The 20022-nt window shown below is 42.3% G+C and overlaps 1 protein-coding gene across 1 annotated transcript in view; it reads right to left on the bottom strand.

Annotated features, from left to right (window-relative positions):
• CARD11 (caspase recruitment domain family member 11) overlaps positions 1–20022 on the bottom strand; it is a 65784-nt gene that overhangs the window by 17179 nt on the left and 28583 nt on the right. The window contains exons 10-19 of the mRNA XM_044678813.1: positions 19568–19620; positions 17657–17789; positions 16316–16517; positions 15693–15819; positions 10354–10594; positions 9128–9224; positions 6760–6855; positions 5671–5806; positions 3315–3494; positions 1539–1584 (exon numbers count right to left, since the gene is read on the bottom strand). Coding sequence (XP_044534748.1) covers positions 1539–1584; positions 3315–3494; positions 5671–5806; positions 6760–6855; positions 9128–9224; positions 10354–10594; positions 15693–15819; positions 16316–16517; positions 17657–17789; positions 19568–19620 — 1311 coding nt within the window. The remainder of the gene's footprint in view (positions 1–1538; positions 1585–3314; positions 3495–5670; positions 5807–6759; positions 6856–9127; positions 9225–10353; positions 10595–15692; positions 15820–16315; positions 16518–17656; positions 17790–19567; positions 19621–20022) is intronic.

The following is a 20022-nucleotide window of genomic DNA, read 5'->3' as shown; positions in this document are numbered from 1 at the left end:
CTCTTCTCTTCTCTTCTCTTCTCTTCTCTTCTCTTCTCTTCTCTTCTCTTCTCTTCTCTTCTCTTCTCTTCTCTTCTCTTCTCTTCCCTCTCTCATACCTCCATATCTCTCTCCTTTCTCTCTCCTACTTATATCTCTCCCTCCATTTCTCTTCTCTCTCTTTCCCTCTCCTTACTTTCTCCTCCTGTCCTGTCCCATCTTGTCCTCTTCTCTCTTCCCTTCTCTTCTTTCTCCTCCTCTTTTTACCCTCCTCTTTCTTTTCTCTCTCTCTCAAAGGATCATAGCTCTAAGGATAGAAGGGATTTCTTAAACTCCTTATTTAAAGATGAGGAAACAGACTCAAGGAACTTTAATAATTTTCTGAGGTTACACATCAGAGCTAAGATTTAAACCCAGATCCTCTCAATCCAGAGCCAGTACTATTTCCATAGTAACACACACACACACACACACACACATACTCACACACACACACGTATCTTGATTCCTCAAAGAAACTAGATGAATAGGATCCCCTGTTACTCTTTCAAAATCTAACATGATGCTCTGAATATAGTTAATAGATTTTTTCCTTCAAAGGATGAATGTCCATTCTATCTGTGATAATGTAATGTGGAGGGGAAGTTGGCAATGAAGGAAGGCTTGGACTAGATGACCTCAGTTTTTTGCTGATTGACCGACATACCAACAATGAGTTTTCCTTAACAGAATGGTTCTGGCTCTATGGCAGTGTGAGAGAGAGTCAAAGGTCCCAGTTTCTGTCCATGTGGAATACTAGACCTACTATGAGAGTGTTTCCTCCCACTCAAACTCTGCTCCCTCCCCTCTCCCAGTTTTTAGTCCAGTCACCTCAATTACTCAGAAGATTCTCCTTTAACCAACCTTGATTAAGCTAGTAACCAAAAAGTATTTGTTAAGTGCCTACAATGTTCTAGGCACTGTGCTAAGCACACACAAAAAGGCCAGGCACAAGTACCCAATGGTAGAAAAATGGTAGAAAAGTCTGAAAGGAGTCAGGGATCCCAGAGCTTTAGTTTTAGCTCCTGAATGCTACTAATTGGTTGTGTTATCCCAGACAAGTCATTTTGCCTCTATCTGATGAAGAGGTTGGCCAAGATGATCACCAAGATTCTTTTAATCTCTTAAAATCCCATGATTCTAAGTCCCAATGAGCCCAAATCCCACATGAGGCACAGGGCGATCTTCACCAAAGAGCCAGAGTGGCCAATAGTCCCATCCTATGGAAAGGTCTAAAGTTCACAGCTCAACTAGACCCAGATGGCGGAGAAGAGGTTATGGGGAAGTCAGTGAGCAAGTTTTCCAGCCGACTGCTGGTTACTAAGGCAAAAATAGCTTAATGTGGATGGATAAGACTATGGTGAAGACCCTGAAGGGCCAACATCTGGCCCTGGCAAGGAGCCTTCAGGCACAAACAGGCCTGGATGAATAACTGAGGGGAACATCAGGCAGGTTAAGGTGGAGTGGAATGAGCACTGGAGTTCAGCTCGGCAAAGTGGGATTTAAAAATAAGGCTTTACGAGAGCCACGTGCGGGTCAGGACATCAGCTGGAAAATACTTCTGACCTGAAACATGAAATGAAACCTCTTTTGTCTTTACACACGTCCTTGTGGTATGTATGTGAGTCACAGGTGGCAGAGCTGTGGCCAGGCCTGCAGGGTTGGTGGGGTGGGGGAGTGGGGGGAAAGGGGAGGAGGCTGAGAAATTCATGGGTAGCTGCACAGCCAAGGTGTGGAGGAAGCATTTTGGGGCAGTCATCTCCCCCGGCCAGAATGGAAGCTCATGTGATTTTCAGCTATTCTAGCTATCCTGAGAGACATGGTTCCTCTGAGTAGGCCTGTTAGCATTGGACATAAATCCACTGGAGGGAGTTTGTTCACTTGCTTTGCTGCTGGGAAACCTTAGCCCCTTTGATAGAGGTACTCCATTCATTTGTGAATTAAAATATTTATTAAAGTAATTATTTATTACTAAATTTATTATCTATTAAATATCTACTAAAATAGGTATTAGGGGCAGCTAGGTGACACAGTGGATAGAATGCCAGGCTTAAGAGTGAGGAAGGCACATCTTCCTGAGGTCACATCTGGCCCCAGATACTTACTAGCTGTGTAACCCTGTGCAAGTCATATGAACCCTGCTTGCCTCAGTTTCCTCAACTGTAAAATGAGCTGGAGAAGGAAATGGCAAACCACTCCAGGATCTTTGCCAAGAAAACCCCAAATGAGGTCATTAAGAGTTGGATGCAACTGAAAAACCATTAAGCAACAACAACAACAAAAAAATTGTGATGCACCAAGATAGGTTCTAGAGAAGATATAATGATAAATAATTTATTACTGTGTACATAGGGGTAGCAAGAGCCCCTGAAGTCTCTCCCAACTCTCCATAAGGAGAAACACACAGAATGAGACATCTGGAGCATTTTCACACTTTTTTTTCCCTTTTAGGTGGCATGGCCTAGTAGGAAGAGTATTGGGAAAAGAACATGGTATGGTAGGAGGAGTACTAGGCAAGGGGATTAGCAGGCAATGGAAAGGGGGCTGGATTTGGCATCACATACTCTTGGTTCAAATCCTGCCTCTGTCATTTACTACATGTGTGACTTCATATAAGTTTCTTAACTTCTCTGCACCTCAGCTTCCTCAATCTTAAAATGAAGGGAATAGACTTGGCCTTCCAGCTCTATATCTATGATTTGGGTTTGAGATTTGGCTCTCACCTTGAGCAAGTTTCAACATTAATAGCTCAGCTTTCTGATCTGTAAAGTGGGAACCGTACCAACCTATCTACATCATAGAGTTGTCCTAAAGAGTAAATGTGGAGGGCAACCAAGTGACCCAGAGATGGGAGGTCTTGGGTTCAAATTTGACTTCAGACACATCCTATCTGGGTGATCCTGGGCAAGTCACTTAAACCCCATTGCATAAACCCATCTTCTGCCTTGGAGCCAATTCACAGTACTGATTCTAAGACAGAAGATAAAAGTGTCTTAAAAAAAAAGAGAGTAAATGTGATAAGTGCACAGGAGGACTTAGAAGCTAAACAAAGATGGGGTATCATTATTATTTGCCCAGCCTGGAAAGTAGTCACTCACTCACTCCCTGAGGATGAGTCATAATTTAAGTCAAGTGAGTAGGAGAGAATGCTGACTTCATTCATTTTCTGTACTAATTCACCTCCACAGGAAAAGGAGGCTGGGGGATATGTGTGTGTGTTTCCTCCCAAGGCTGAAAGCCAGTGTAGGACTAATATGGACCCAAAGGTTTCTCCTGCTGTCCGTATCCTCACTCACCTGGCTTGCACATGTTGAACTCCATGGCTCCTCCAGAATTCAGCAGCTTTTGTACCAAGGTTTTGGCTAGCATGGTGGGGGTAAAGAGGACGGGCCGTCGCCGCTCAGAGTAGAAAGAGTGTACCAGGCTGTACGGGATCAGGTTGAGGCTCTTGTTGAGATCATTTTCAGAATCTACATCTGCAAGGGAAGAACTGTCAGGCTAAGTTGGCTGTCCCTGAGCGGTAGGAAAAGAAGGAATTATAGAACCAGGATCTAGAGAAAACCCACGTTCTTGGGTGGTTTGCATCTCTGCAGCATCTCTGGGTGTGGTCAACAGAAGATCTCCTTCTTGTTCCTGGAGATAATGTCCTAGACTACCAGGCTGCACATAACTAACACAGAGCTTTCCTCTAGGGCTGACATTCATTTTGGCTCAGTCCCATTCAACCCTCTTACCCCTTGGTCTTGCCCCATCAGGTTTAGGAGAAAGAAACATTTCCCAACCAGATAGTTGGCGGAGGTGCTGGAAACTCGATCCTTTCTTCCCTCCCTCCCTGACCCTGAGCCATCCCTGTGCTGAGAATATCCCCTTCACCAGCTTGAAGAATGGCAAGAAGCATTCAGTGGAAGAAAAAAAAAATCAATAAATAAACATTTCACAGCAAACAGTTCCAATTAACATCAGCATTCAGGCGCTACTGGCTGCCACAAAATTTTAGTTAGTGTGATGAGGGAAATCACAGTCTGATACAAATAATGGTGGGTCTTGCCCCTCTGAGCAGATTTCTATCCATGCCCTTACTGGCACTACTGAATCAGGAAGGGGCATAAAGAATCTGATCTAGGGTCTTGCTGGCCCAGGATAGAAATAGATAATATGGGAAGCCACCAAAAAGGAATGGAACTTTGGAGAGACAGGTGGAGTTAGACAAACAGTCCACTTCTTTGACATGCCCTGTATCTTGCTTCCTGATCCATTACTGCCTTTCCTGCTTGATTCCTGCTCTAGCAAACTCGTTACCTTGTTCTTCTCAACTCTGGGCAATAAAGAGGTAGTTTGGTGGTTAATGAATAGAGGGCTTAGCTTGGAGTCTGGAGTTCAAATCTGCTCTCAGCTCTCAGACCCTTAATAGCTACATAACCAACAACAAGTCATTTAATCTCTTTCTGCCTCAGTTTCCTCAATTTGTAAATTGGGGATCATTATAGTACTTCCTTTACAGGGTTGTTGTGAGGATCAGAAGTGATATTTGTAAAGTGCTTTGTACACAGTATGTATTTAATAAACATCAGTAACTTAACCTGGATTTTTGGTTCGTGCTTACTTAGCTTCCAGAGTCACCCTGTCTTCCCATAGACAGGGGTTGTTCTTCCTTCATCCAAGTATTCTGTGCTTTATTCCCCCCATTTAAAATGTTCTGTACTTAATAAACACTAATAAAAATGAGCCTGCTCGCAGACAGAGAACAGAAAGGGACACACAAGAAACCTTGAATCGCTCTTCCATGCAGTTTGCTTCTCTCATTATGTATATAGTCAATTCTACTTTTATAATAATTCAATGCTACTTTTCAGAGTTATCCTGCTGGCCTGTGATTCCTCCTAGCCTTCTATCTATTCTCATCTATGCATTTCAAAAATATTGTTTCAAAGACTCCCTTCTCTTTCTTTTCTTCCCCACCCTCTAGCAATCTTATTCATAGCTTTCCCTCCTCGCTAACCACACCACCCTCACCTCTCAGAGAAAAAGGAAAAAAAAATGAAGCCTTTGTAAACAAGTATATATAGTGAAGCAAGACAAATTTCCACATTGGCTGTCTCTAAAAACACATGTCTCATTCTGCAACTTGAGCCCATCACCTCTTGGTCAAAAGGTGCCCAGCTAAGTAGTTTTCCTAATCATTGGTAGCTGTATGGATGTCAACCCCAGCCTTGAGAGACCTCCTCAGACTAATGTGTTCGATAACTGCTCCTTTCCTCCTCGATCCTGCCAGACCCAAAGTCCGTCTTCCTTGTTGGAATCATTCATCTAGAGCAGTGGTTCCCAACCTTTTTTGGCCTACCGCCCCCTTTCCAGAAAAAATATTACTTAGCCCCCTGGAAATTAATTTTTAAAAAAATTTAATAGCAACTAATAGGAAAGATAAAGGCACCTGTGGCCATCACCACCTCCCCTGGATTGCTGCAGCACCCACCAGGGGGCGGTGGCGCCCACTTTGGGAATCACTGATCTAGGCTATGATGAGCATTTTGTCTTCACTCTGTTCCCTGCTATAGACAAGGGGACTTAGGTTCTCTTGAGTGGCATTCCATAGACAGCTGACCTACAGGTTTCTGGGTTTTCAGTGGGCACCCAGAAGGCACTTCTTCTCACCTTCATGCTTCTCTGACAAGGGCTTCATAACGTCAAGCGAGGCCCGGGCCAAATTCCCTGGGTGGCCGCTAGTGATGATGCGGACTCGTTCATTGCTGTTCATCCTCTTGTATTTGTTTTCAGATCGACTAACAAACTGAAAAAATGAAACAAAACTAAACAAAATCAGAAAAAAAGAAGACTGATTGCCTTTATAAGGTCCAAGACCAAATCTCCAGGCTTTGGTATTTAACTAGCCTCAAAATGATTTGTTCTCTATACTGGGGGAAGGGGAGAATGGGCAGGGCTGTGAATAAATGACCTTCAATCATGAGCAGTTCTTAAGCCTGTCCAGGGATAATTAGAGGGTCCTCCTTGACCTTCCCATCACCTTACATACTGAGGCTTTTTCATTGTCGTCTCTGTATTCCTTGTGCCTATCACAGTGCCTGACATACAATAGATGCTTAATACACTTATTGATTGACAGATTAATTTTCTAGAATAAATAGCTCCTACATGAATAGTCTAGGTAGTAATAGAAAAATGGCCTCATTTTCCAACTGCCCTCATCATCATGGGATATAGTCGTAGGTCCTTTTTTCTTACTGTTCTCATCATAGTGGAAGGAACACTTGCTTTAGATTCATAGGTCTTGGGCTCAAATCTTCCATATGATATTTCCTGTGACCTTGGACAGAATCTAACTTCTGGGAGCCTCAGTTTCCTCATTTGTGTAACAAAAATGATAATAGCATCTGTCTCATACAGCTGCTGTGCAGCTCGGAGGAGGTGATGTACGTAAAGCATCTGCAAACCCTAAAGTTCTCTATAAATGTGAACTACTACTACTATTATAAATTTATTAGTCAACTAGGTATAAAAATATCTGGCCTAAAAATATCTGGCATCCTTTCCACGTCTAGGTTTACGGTTCTGTGATCTTATGATCTCATGAGTTTGTTGCAGGGATAAAATGAGATAACAGATGTCGAAGGACTTTGGAAAGTTAAAAGTATTATTATCATTTTAATAAAAAGCATTGTGAGGAAAGCATATGGAAATACCAAAACCCTAGCGTGGACCAGAGGGTGTTCTGAATAGCCTTACCTGTATGAGCTGGCCAAAAAGGATGCTGGCTCTTGAGAGACGGGGGCTCACCCGGGGGTCATTCATTGCAAGAGGCTCCTCAGGCTGCAGAGTATTCTGAAACCAGTTTGTCAATCAATTAATCCGAGGCTCCTGAGGATGGCACCGTTTATCATTTTTGAAATACTTCTAGCCTTAAGACATTTAGACCTAAGGGAGAAGAAGCTCAACTCTCATGGAATCAGAGGCTTTCAAAGAAGGAGAATGCATAATGGGTGGAATGGAAGGTGTCCAGAGCTCGGGGGAAGGTGACCTGTGCCTGTTAATGGAGATTTCAGAGACCAAAAAAGGATGGAATGAATGAGGGCCACATATCACTTGCCAGCAGGCTTGGCTCAGTCATTACCGCCTCTCTTTTCAATGGCAAAGCCTAGGAGGGAAGCCTATGCAAAAGGGCATCTTTAGGGCAGAGTGTCCTGCCAATATCCTGCCTGTAGCCAGGAGAGAGAGGAAAGTGAGTGCCAAGGAAGAAGAAGGGACCTGAGATATAGGAATAAATTAGTCAGTGTAGGCAGCCTAAGGTGACAAAGAAACTTTAAGGCCAACAGACAAGCCTTCTCTTGCCGAGGAAAGGAGGACTTGGAAGGCAGCTATGTAGGGAGATTACCCAGCACCACCCCAGGTCTTGGCATGGGACGAGGTTCTGGAAGATAGGAGGGAAGAGGGGGTTCAGTACAGCTAGATGAATAAAATGGATAAAGTACCAGGCTTGGCGACACTCCTGAACTGTGTGACCCTAGGGAAGTCTCTTGGCCTCAATTTCTTAACCTTACTGCTCTTCTGCCTTGGAACTGTTACTTAGTATTAATTCTTTTTTTGTTTGTTTGTTTGTTTGTAAACCCTACTTTCCATCTTAGAATTAATACTGTGTATTGGTTCCAAGGCAGAAGAGCAATAAGGGCTAAACTTGTCCAGGGTCACACAGCTAGGAAGTATCTGAGGCAAGCTTTGAACCAGGATTTCCCATCTCTAGACCTGGCTCTCAATCCACTGAGTCACCTAATTGCCTCTTCCCTTATATTGATTCTAGAACAGAAGGTAAAGGATTTTTTTTAAGAGAGGAGGAAGAATGTTATAATGGATAGATAAGGTACTAGGCTTGGAATCAGGAATATCTTGGTTCAGACTTTACATCAGCAGTCTCTGAAACCTTTTGGGCCTCAGTTTTCTCATCTGTAATATGGGGACAATAATAGTTGCAGTGTGCCACAGTGGATAGATAGCCTCAGAGCCAGAAACTCTGGGTTTACTTCTTGTCTATAACACATATCGGCTATATGACCTTAGGTAAATCACTTTAGCTCGGTACTTTAGGGCAGAAGTATCCAATAGACTACCATACTCCTTAGAGTGGACAAAATGTTGTATTGTTGGTTTTTTTTAAACCCTCACCTTCTGTCTTAGCATCAGTTCTAAGACAGAAAAGCAGCAAGGGGTGGGCAATTGGGGTTAAGCACCTTTCTCAGGGTCACAACAGTTACTATTAAAATAATCTTGAGAGACCAATTTTGGGGTAAGAACATAAGTTGATAGATTATATCAGGTTTATTGGTTAGGTCAGCATCATAACCGATAAACTGATAGACATCTCCATGGCTCTCTTGTGACTAGGCAGCTTAATAAATAGTTTTTTAGGAGCTCATTATTCAGCCTTTCCCTTGAACATCCCAAGACATCTTTAACTGGTTATAGCTAATTAAGAGGTGGTCCTTTAATTCATCCATCCCTCCCTATTCCCATAGGTGGACAGGCCATGTGAACAGGAAAAGAACCCATCTCTTTTTCATTTATTAATCAAATTCTATTAAAAAGGATGACAAAGGACAAAGAAAAAGCAAAACACAATGGACTGGATGGTATCTCTGACCCAGATCCCAGACATAGGAATATACAGGAATTTTGCCTAATATTTAGGAATTAATATAGTATATAAAATAAGTTATCACACAGCTAGGAAGTATCTGAGACCAGATTTAAACTCAGGTCTTCTCCACTCCAGGTCTGGCTCTCTATTCACTGTGTCACCTACCTACCCCCTCATTGTTGTTTTTGTTGCGAAGTGAGCACTTTGTGAACCTTTAAGTGCTTTTATAATATGAGTTGTTATTACAGGGGCCACTAAAACAGAACACAAGGAATATTTGTTCAAAGAGGCAGAAGATAAACGGCAGAGACTTTAGCATGAGGGAAGTGCTGGCTAATGGAGTCTTTTCTGCCTCTTGTGAGGATCCTCTGGCTGCTTCTGAGAAGAGGGAAGGGGAAGACAGATCTCCTTTGCTTCCTCCGGACTTATGTGAGTTTGGCAGGACCAACGTCAGGACAGACCTACCCGTAGTGCTCTTAGTGTGTGGTGAGAGTTCTCGGTTTCCTCTCTATTCCCTCTATGCATCAGCCTCTGAAGCTTCACCAAAAGGAGTTGCTGGGCTCTGGGAGAAGGAAGAAGAGATTATTTGAGGACGATGGTTACCTCTAGGATCCATCAGTGTATTCTGTTTGGCTTTTAAAGCCCTTCATGATTTGGCCTCTTCACACTTTTCCAGGTTTCATTTTATCCATCCAGTAATATTGGCTTTGCTATTTCTCATAAATGACATTCCATCTGCTGACTGCCCTCTTTTTCATGAGGCTGTTCTGCATGACTGAAATGCCCTCCCTCTTCACCTCTGCCTCATGACTTCCTAAAAGACATATTTTTAGCTTGCTTTTGTGTTTCGTCTTCTTCTGTTAGACTGTAAGCTCCTTGAGAACAAGGACTTTCTTTTTCTTTTTTGTATTCTCAGAATTGCCTGGTGTATAATAGTTGTTTAATAAATGTTTATCTGTCCTATGCATCTATCTAATAAATGCTTGTTCACTGACTCACTGACTTCATAGGATCATTGGATTTAGAATTGGAAGTGATGTCTAGATACCAACGAATCTAAACTCTTTAATTTGACTGTTGGGGAAACTGAGGCCTTGTGAGGTTAAATGGCTCTTCTAGAGTCACAAAATTAGTCATTGTTCAAGGTGGGACTAACTCAGCACTCTACCCACTGAACCATGCTTCCTCTCAAATCTGTAAAATGAGGGGATTAAGCTGGATTGGCCTGTGAGGCCCCTTCCAGCCCTAGATCTACGATCCTGTGAACATCTTCACCCTATTTCTTCCTTTATAATCCCATTCCCATTGTTGCACATTCCCATGATTCCTCAGTCTCTCTTCGCCAACCCTTTAGACATTTGCTCACTGCCAGAGGTGCTACCGTGCATTCAGGCCAAGATGAGCCAGGGAGGGATAACCCCAGTGGGGTGCTGAAGCAAGGGCACACTGGCATCTGAAAGCCAACTGTTAAATTTTCCATGCCACAAAAAATCAGCCAAGCCTGCAAATCAGGGCTTGATTTATTGTTTCAGACTGTTAGATTTAAGAAAAGTGATGGAGAAAATGTTAATAAGGCAGATTAAACTTAAAAATGTATCAGGTGCCCTTTCCCTTCTACCCCCTATTCCACCTGGTGGTTAAACATTTGCCAGGACACCCCTGGAGAGATCCCTTTATATCTCTAGACTCACCTGCTGTAACTGGGGATAGTTCCCATTTCCAGATCCCTGTTGTTGAATGGGTCAACCCGAGCGCATAGCCACTCGTATTTATCCTGGTGCATCGTGTCACGGACATGTACAACTTCATCGCACTTCACTGACATAGAACAGGAATCAAGCTGACTGGAGATGTTCAGGTTTAGCCGAATATAAAATGAGTCCCCTGATGTGATCAGGCCATCATCCATGTCCTTTAGCAGCTTCCGATAACCTGAGGGGGAAGAATTTTTTTTAAAAGATTTGGAAAATTATATCAAGATGCTATCTCAAATGGGACATAGCGTGGTAACCATGGCTCCCAATGGATCAGTGACAGTGCAACAGACCCTAGTGGGGACATCCGAGGACCCTAAGCCTATGCACCTTGGAAATAGCCCTCAGCCACCATCCAGGGAAACAAACCCTGTGGAGATACATCCTGGTAACTGTTCCTGAAGAGGCTACAGCCACTGAAGAGCCCCCAAACAAAACGATTATGACTAACGTCCTTGACATTGCCAAATGGTTCAACATCAGAAAGGGATGCTATTTTACCAGTGGAAATGACATCAAAGCAAAGGGATGACCATCTGCTTTGCTGTTGCACCCAAAGGACCATGAACCCTTTGCATCTGACTTGCTGCTGAAACTTGCCATTAGTGGTCTCCCCCATTAGAATATGAGCTTCTTGAGAGCAGGAACTATCTCACTTTTCTATTTTTATCCTTCATCCTTGTACAATGTTTTGCACAGAGAAAGCACTTAATGAATGTTCTATTCACTTATTCAGTGCCTTCCATAATTTGCTAGAAACAAAGACTAATTAAACAAAGATCTAAGAATCCTAATGGAGAAAAAAGAGTTCCCTGGATTTTTTGGAAAATCAGAACGACTTCTTGGCTATATGCAAAACTTGAAGGACCTGGACTAGTGCCAAGAGGGAGAAGTGGACTTCAGAGTTTCTATCGTTAATTGCTAGGCTGACTTATGTACAATGGCCATTTGGCTGTCCCCAGTAGACAGAAAAGAAAAAAAAATGAAGCCAAGTTAAGGAACCCCCCCCCCCAGCTCTGATCCAAAGACATCATTCTAAGAAATCACTTCCTGGGGCAGCTGGGTAGCTCAGTGGATTGAGAGTCAGGTCTAGAGACGGGAGGTCCTAGGTTCAAATATGGCCTCAGACACTTCCTAGCTGTGTGACCCTGGGCAAGTCACTTGAACCCCATTGCCTACCCTTACCACTCTTCTGCCTAGGAGCCAAAACACAGAAGTTAAGGGCTTAAAATAAAAATTTAAAAAAAAAAAAAAGAAATCACTTTCTGGATCTCCTCTGTCCCAGGATAAGGGAGTTGCATGAGTGGACAAAGACCAATTCAATGTACAATGAACTCCAGGTTTTCAGTTTGATAACTAAGATAAGAAAAAACAGTTAGATGCTAGATTTTTTTTGGATTTTTATATTATATGCATCATCTACACAATAATACAAAGAGTTTTAGTGACTAAAAAAATCACCCAAATAAAAATAAGAAAAATAGTAATGTTATATATATAGCTCTTTAAATTTTTCAAAGTTTTTCATAAATATTATCCCATTTTATTCTCACAGCAATCCTGAGAGTTTTTATTTTATTTTATTATTATCCCCATTTTATGGATGAGGAAACTAAGGCTTAGCAAAGCCAAATGATTTGCCACAAAAGTAGCAAGTATATGAGGCAGCTTTTAAACTAATATAGGTTGAGCATTCTGTCCACTGGGCCACCTAAAGACCTTCCTCCTAAGGGTAGTCTGTTTGAAACCTGGATGAGGTACTAATATTTTAAAATAAATTAGCCAGATACTACTTGTTGACATACATGGAAAGCACTGGAGACCAAGTATGACACGCGTAGTATCTGTCTTCTAGATAACTGATCTTATCCAAAGGGAGAATTGTGTATCACTGTAAAAAGACAATACAGCTATGAGTTGCTTAAGAATTACTATCTGTTTGAATGCTGAAGTGGAATAAATGAGAGCTAGGCTAGATGAAGCATTCCATTGGTTTAGAAGGAATGTCCTTGACTTGCCATTAAATTATTGAAAACTTGTTCTCCCCACATCTCTAGTTTAGGACTAAGATTCCATTCCTTGATCCCCATCAGATAATAATGATGGTAACTGGCATCTATGTGGTATTTCAAGGTTAGGAAAGCATTTTATATATGTAAGCTCTCTGATTTCTCATCACAACCCTATGAGAGAAGTGCTATCATCAACCTCATGGCACATAGGAAGAAACTGAGGGTGAGAGAGATTAAATGAGTTGACCATTCACTGTAAGTAAGAGCCAAAACAAGATTTGAACCCAGATCTTCCTGATTCCAAGTTTAACCCTCCAGCTACTATGTCATGCTGCCTAGGGTATCTAAATAAGGGTTAATAATAGGGGCCAACCATAGACTTTGTAATTTGCAAGCATGAGGCTGAATAAGTGATAAAGGCATCACGGTGCCGTGAACAGTGCTAGATTTGGAGGCAAGAGTGCTTGGTTAAAATCCAGGTCTGCTACTTACTACTTGGATGACCTTGTGGGAGTGCCTTTCCCTCCCTTTCCTTCAGTTTCCTCAGGAGTGAAATGAAAGAGATGGACTAGACCCACTCTAAGGTCTCTACCAGCTCTAAGTCTATGATCCAACAAACAGTTCTCTACTATACAGAGCTTTTATTTTCACTGGGCAGCCAGGTGGTGCAGAGAATGGAGTGCCAGTCCTGGAGTAAGTCCTGCATTCAAGTTAAGCCTTGGACACTTAATTAGCTGTTTGATCCTGGACAGGTCACTTAACCCTGGTGATCTCAGTTTCTTCATCTATGAAATGAGCTAGAGAAAGAAATGACAGACCACTCCAGCATCTTTGCCAAGAAAACCCCGGATAAGGTCATGAAGAGTTGGATGAGACTTGAAAAACAACTGAACAAAAATTTTCATGGGGGAAACCTTTTGGAGAGCTAGTTTACTGACGGTATCTCTTGTGATTTTATGTTCAAACGACTGTTGGGCCATGGAGTGAGAAAACTACTCCCTACCAAGTGTCTGCTGTGAAATTTGACCTGTGTTTAGGTGAAGAGCATTATTATGATTATTTTCTGCACTGACAGGACACTGCTGGGAGGATGCTTTTGCTGTTGGAGAGACTGTGTCTGGCTATTTATGCTCCGTTTAAACATTCATGAGCCCTAGTAGTTAAAAATAAGATCCAGCTGCAGAGATAATCATCCAGGAAAACTCAGAGGTGAGAATGGTAAATCAGATGTTGGAAATGTAAAACAAAGCCCAACGCACAATAGCCAAGCGACTTAGGCAAGATATGGATAATACTATTAAAAAGCCACTGGAGGCCAAGGGAAAGGGGAATGCTTGTTACAGGGATGCTTGAGGAACCAAAGAGCCAAAGGTCTGTGAGTTTTAATCCAATCATAGCCTAGTCTCCCCAGGCAGAGCCCAGCCCTGGACCAAGAATTGGTTGCTGCAGCCAAGTGATTGCTTCAGATCCAGGAGAAAGCGTAGTCCTTAATCATGAATGCAAAAAACCAAAAACCTCATTTTGCAAAGAACCTTCTGCACCATTTGGTGTTTAGATGTCACGTCTGTTCTGTCTAACCAGTTTCTAACTTGTACTTCCACACACTTGTGGCCAGGTAGGGTGCAAAATGTCGTGTGGATCAGTGTCTTGCCTTTGGTCTGATCATAATCACTCAGTTACAGCTGGTCTGTAACACGGGAGAAGGGAGAAATGATGGTGTGGACACAAACTTGTCCCTATGGAGAAAAATCTGGAGTAGAGGTCTGTGGGAAGATTTCAGGGGGTCCATGAACTTGATTGGGAGGGACAGATGTCTATTTCCACTAGACTTTGGTTTCTGTCTTATCTCTATGTATTTTATTTTATGCATTAAAAATTCTTCTGAGAAAGGATTTGTAGGCTTCCCCAGATTGTCAGAGAGGTCAGGGACACCAAAAAAAAAATGAAGAACCCTTGGTTTAAGAGAAAATAAACAGTACTGATGCAATTAAACAATAGGAAAAAATTTTATGTCTAGAATACTTTGATGTTTCTAAGTACTTTCCTCAAAAAGGCACTATGAGGTAGGCAGTACAAGTTGAATAGTGGAAAGAGTACTAACCTTGAAATCAGGAGATACCCACATTTGAATTCTGACTCTGACTCTTACTGGCTGCGTGACATTGGGTAAGTTCCTTAACCTCTCTGAGCCTGTTTACTCATCTGTAAAATGGAGATAATAATACTCATACTAATTATGTGTCTGCATAGCTATCCCATATGTAGGTACATTGATAGCCAGATCATTTATATCTCTCATACATATCTTGCTTAAACATCACTATTTGCATGTTTTCTCCCCCATTTGAGGGCAGGAACTGTTTTTGCCTTTCCTTGTATCCCTAGTACTAATCAGAGTGCCTAGAACATAGTAGGAGTTTGATAAATGCTTGTCATTTGACTTACTTGAGAATCCACTTGGCATAGTGAATAGAAACTTGGCCCAGGAATCAGGAAGAATTGGCTTCACATTCCATCTTGGACACACACTAGCTGTGTGATCCTGAACAAGCCATTATTAAACCTCTTAGTGGCCCAAGTACTATAGTCTCTGACACTAAAATTTAGGGAATGGGTGCTGATCTTCATTGGTATGGAAAGTTTCTTCAATTATAGCTCCCGACACCTTAGAAATGATAGGGTTTTTGACTTCCTCCTCCCAAATAATCATGGAGCAGGGAGATACAAGCAGCTGAAGAGAGTAGGAAAGGCTTCATGTAGAATATGATATTTGAGTTGATATGTACAGAAAACCAGGACTCCTAAGAGTCAGAAATGAGAATGATGTGATTTACAGGCATAGGGAACAGCCTATGCAAGGACCTGGAGAGAGGAAGTGAGATGATCAGTGCTTAGAAGAAGGGTTTTCCTTACAGGGAATTACCTAGACCAGTGAAAGCCAGATTAAGTCCCTTCCCCAAACACACACTTCCAATCCTTCCTTTCCTCCCTCCCTCCCAGAATGGTTGTAAGAAAAGCACTTTGTAAACTAAATATGAGTTGCTATTATTTTTGTCCCCATTTTACAGGTGAGACTCCAAGAAATCTGGTTGCTTGGCCTGGGTTCTCCAGGCAGGAAATGTCAGAGCCAGAATTCAAACCTAACCTTCCCAAATCCAGATCCAGAGCCCTCTCCACCATTTGCAAGAGAAGATTGGTGAGAAATGAATGGGAGACAACTGGAGCGTTGGCCGTGGTGCTGAATGGGGTTTACTCAGGCCTTACCTTCATGGTTGAATTTATAGTGCAGTGTGACGGGGCCATTACATCTCTGAATTGTCCAGTGTGCTTCCTCCTTTGTGCAAGTATCCAAGGGAACGCTCTGCTTCTCGCCTTTGATGCAGCCCTCCAGCTAGATATCAAAGAAACACTGTTCCTCACTGCGGGCTCCATAGGCTGGCTGAGCCTCGTGAGTAGGATTATTCCACATATGAAATAAAAGCATCTTTTTCTGAACAAACAACTTGCCTGGTGCTGCTGGGAGGGAATAAAGCTTCCTACTTAAATCATGCTTGTTAAACTTTCTTATCATTCGCCTCTGAGCATATGCGGGTACATGTGTAATGGGAGGGTCCTGTTCTAGAAATACAATCAAGAATACTTGCTGGGGATGGGGAGGAGAGGAGGATGTGACCTTTCATAACTCCCCTCCCCTCCCAAAGATGGCATTCTTGGGAGGGGGCAGAGAAGATACTCTGCCCTTTCCCATTTTTTTTCTCTTTCCATTTAGGCATTCCATAACAAAACACAGGAACAGATTGTCAGGGGGACCTTGTATTGTGTCAGTGACATAAACACAGAGAAGAAATAGAGGGGAAAATAATGAGAACTTTTTTTTTAAGCCTCACCAGTAGCAGCTGGTGTCCCTCCCGGAGGCCTTCTTTTTCCGCCAGGGATCCTGGCTTGACAGAGTGAATGAAGCTGCCTCGATCATTTCCCCCCAGCAGGGTGATTTCAGTGATGAGGTTATCTCCGTTCAGGGTTGTATGCTGTACTGGATGGCATGTGGTCTTGATGTGACCAACAGATGTGACAGAGGGACGGAAAGGTCTAGGGCCAGGAAATCAAGAAGCTGCTTAGATGGGCCTGTTTTCAGATGCACTAGGCTAAAAATAGAGAGCTTCTACCCAGGAAAAGCTAAGGGGAGACAGAACCTGCATGTGCCAGCTTCCTATGTTTATCAGGAGCTGGAGTGTGGATGGAGAGAAAATGGTCTTAGGGGTTATATTGCTTAAGTTATGGGAGAAGGCTTCCAACAAAGTCCTTAATCGAAAACACAGGCAGGAAATGGAACCTATTTCCCCTGGCTGGAAAGAACCAAATCCAGACACTATTAGGACTTAGACACAAGGTCACTGGAGTCAGTCTAGTTCGATGAAACTTGCCCCTCCTTGGCCATGCCTCTGTAAGCCTCAAGACTTCAGCTGGAAGAGTTGGTGACTGCCAAGTAGGACTTCACAGGGACTTTGAGTTGTATTGGGAAAAAAATCGAATTGGGAGTTGGGAAACTTAAGCTCATAGGATCATAGATATATAGAGCTAGAAAGGATCTTAGAGATCATACAGTCCAAACCCTTCATTTTTAAGATGAGGAAACTGAGATCTAGCCAAATGAAGCTATTTTCCCATTATCACACAGTTGAAAGTGTTGAGATTTGAACTCATGACCCTCTACTCTAACTCCAGTGTACCATTCTAGTCCAGAATCTGTGCCTAACTAGATGAGCCACTTGAAAGTCATTCAATTTTCATGAGTCTCAGTTTTCTCATTTACAGAATGGGGAAAATCAGAGTAGATGAACTCTAAACTCACTATTTAATGATTTTAAAGTTCTGTGGCTTTGGGGGAAGCTAGGTGGCCCAGTGGATTAAGAGCCAAGCCTAGAGGCAGGAGGTCCTGGGTTAAAATCTGACCTCAGACACCTCTTAGCTGTGTGACACTGGGCAAGTCACTTAAACCCTATTGCCTAGCCCTTATTGCTCTTCTGCCTTGGAACCAATGCACAGAATTAATTCTAAGAAGGGAAGTAAGGGTTAAAAAAGTTCTATGGCTTCAGGATAACTCAGGAGTACATGGTGACATACAGCTACTGCAGGTTAGTCAGACTATCAGGATAGGACTTTTTAAGCCAGCTATTTCCCTTTATCCCTATCCTTAGTCTCTACTCTCCCATTTCCTGATGTAATACCTTTCCAGAGAAAATTTCCTAAACATGAAGTTGACTTGCTCAAGATCAAAGGCATCCAGGCTTTCAGACTGGTGGGAAGAGGAAGAAGAATGGATGGAGGGGGGTCCAAAGGAATAGCGGTCATGGTTGTCATCTGAAAAGAGAGAAAAATAATCTTGACTGGGCTAATGAAGTAGCTCATAGTAGCAGTGACCATTTAGGGAAAGGGAGGTACACAAGGTAAAGAGATTTATATATCAAAGTGGGAAAACCAATCCATATATGTCAATCTTGTCAGATATCAGCAATACTTCATAATCATAGCTAAATTTATTCTCTTGCTTCTTTTCAGCCAAAGCACAGTCCCTGTGCTGCAAATGATCCCCTACCCAAAAGACCACACTCATTTTGGAGGGGATGATGCCCTTGGGGAGGGAAATGTCCCAACAGGATAAGGAAATCAACAAGGGGAACACAGTAGGGCCCACACACTTGTGTCCACTCTATGATCCAAAGAATATAACCTTCAGAGGCAGAAGCTAGTTTAGAAAACATTTCTCTCCAAAGTGCTCCCCTTTATTTTCCAATTTTTTTTCAATTCTTCTAATTTACACAGCCCTTGTTAGAAGTAGTAGGCTTTCTGCACTATTTTTCAGCTTATGACTGTCTCTAATCAAGGAGGATTCCCCAATGCCTTTTAATCTGGAGGACTCTGTGGGCTGCTACAAATGAGAGGTAGTGCTGAGGTGGGGAAGGTAGCTCAATTTAGGGTGGATTGAAAGGGCAAATGCTTGAATATTTAAAGTCATGAAACCCAAGTCCAGAAATCTGGAGAGTTTTCTGCATTGCCAGTTTAACAAGTCAGAGGACTCCATGGTTGACAGTGATGCCTTCTTCATATTTTTGATGCCTAGGCCATTCTTCTTCACTTAGCCATAAATACCTCTCTTGGCAGGTTGTGATGACAACATTCTCTTCATCCTCTTCCCCCAGGATCACCTTTCAGTCTCTCTCTTTCCTGTACCCTACTTTCTGAAACTCTATTTTTGTTAGGTAATAAAACTAACCAACCATTCCTTCCTTCCTTCCTTCCTTCCTTCCTTCCTTCCTTCCTTCCTTCCTTCCTTCCTTCCTTCCTTCTTACCTGCTTTTCTGCTAATAGATGTAGGAGTCCTATGTTTTTAGGTTTTAAAAATAGTAAAAAAATGCTGCCCTTTTTTCTTTCCCAGCCACCTCCGCCTCCTCCTCCTCCTTCTTCTCTCTGTCTCTGTTTCTGTCTCTCTCACACACATATAGATACATCTCCCTTTTCCCTCTCTCCTATTGCCTCTCTGAAAAAAAACTATAAAGCTATATATGTATATATGTATATATGTGTATATATATGTATATATGTATATATGTGTGTATATATATGTATATATGTGTATATATATGTATATATATATATATATATCCTCCAGAGTTAGCCTTAACTCTGTGGCTTCCCTTCTTACATCTTACAGTAATGAAGAACCACTTCAGTGTTATCCCCATTATGTGAACCTCTTCCCCTTCCTCCTCCTCTTCTTCCTCTTTCTTCTCATTTTTTAGAAATTATTTCTCTGTTTTGCCAAGGCTAGAAGTTCTATGCCTGCTCACAGTCCAGAATGACACAAGGGTTTGGATCTGTTCTGGGATGGTTCACCCTTCCCTAGGCAACTTGATCCTTCCATCTCCAGGGATTCATCATATTGATTCCAGCTTGTGTGTGGAAGTGGAATCAACTGACAACTAAAGAGATACACCAGCCTCAGTCTTCTTGGTAGCAGAGATTACAGACAAACACCACCACACCCAGCTCCCCTTTATTCTTGCACCACTGACTGATCAAAGTAGAAAGAGGCATCCATCTTTATTCTTGAGGATCCCTCCAATTTGCCATATACTTACCATCTAAGTCTAAGGCATCAAATCCAAAACTGTCGGTGTCTTCTTCAACTATACTATAAGACAAAAGGGAGAGATGATGATGGTAGCAGAGTATGTATGTGAGAATGCTTGGGAACATACACATTGTATATGTGGGGGAGTGGTAAGGAGAGGAGAAAGGAGAAAGAGAAAGAGGAAGGGATTGTAAGAGATTCTCAACTTTCCAAGAGGTATTGATGATGTCCTATGTGACAGGACCAGGAGATGACAGGCTGAAAACGACAGCAGGAACAAGTTTGGGGAAGTAAAACATACCCTCATGAATTCTTAAGTTATTCATGGGAAGGGAATGTGTCATTAGTAAGGCATCTTTGAATGGAAAATGGCTCTGGAGATTGAGGTGTATATATAGATATAGATCTCTCTCTCTCTCTCTCTCTCTCTCTCTCTCTCTCTCTCTCTCTCTCTCTCTCTCT

This window comes from Gracilinanus agilis, chromosome 1, assembly GCF_016433145.1.
Source record: "Gracilinanus agilis isolate LMUSP501 chromosome 1, AgileGrace, whole genome shotgun sequence".
Classification (NCBI taxonomy): Eukaryota; Metazoa; Chordata; class Mammalia; order Didelphimorphia; family Didelphidae; genus Gracilinanus; species Gracilinanus agilis.
Note: the sequence above shows the minus strand (reverse complement) of the source record. Positions and strands in the feature narration are given on the sequence as shown.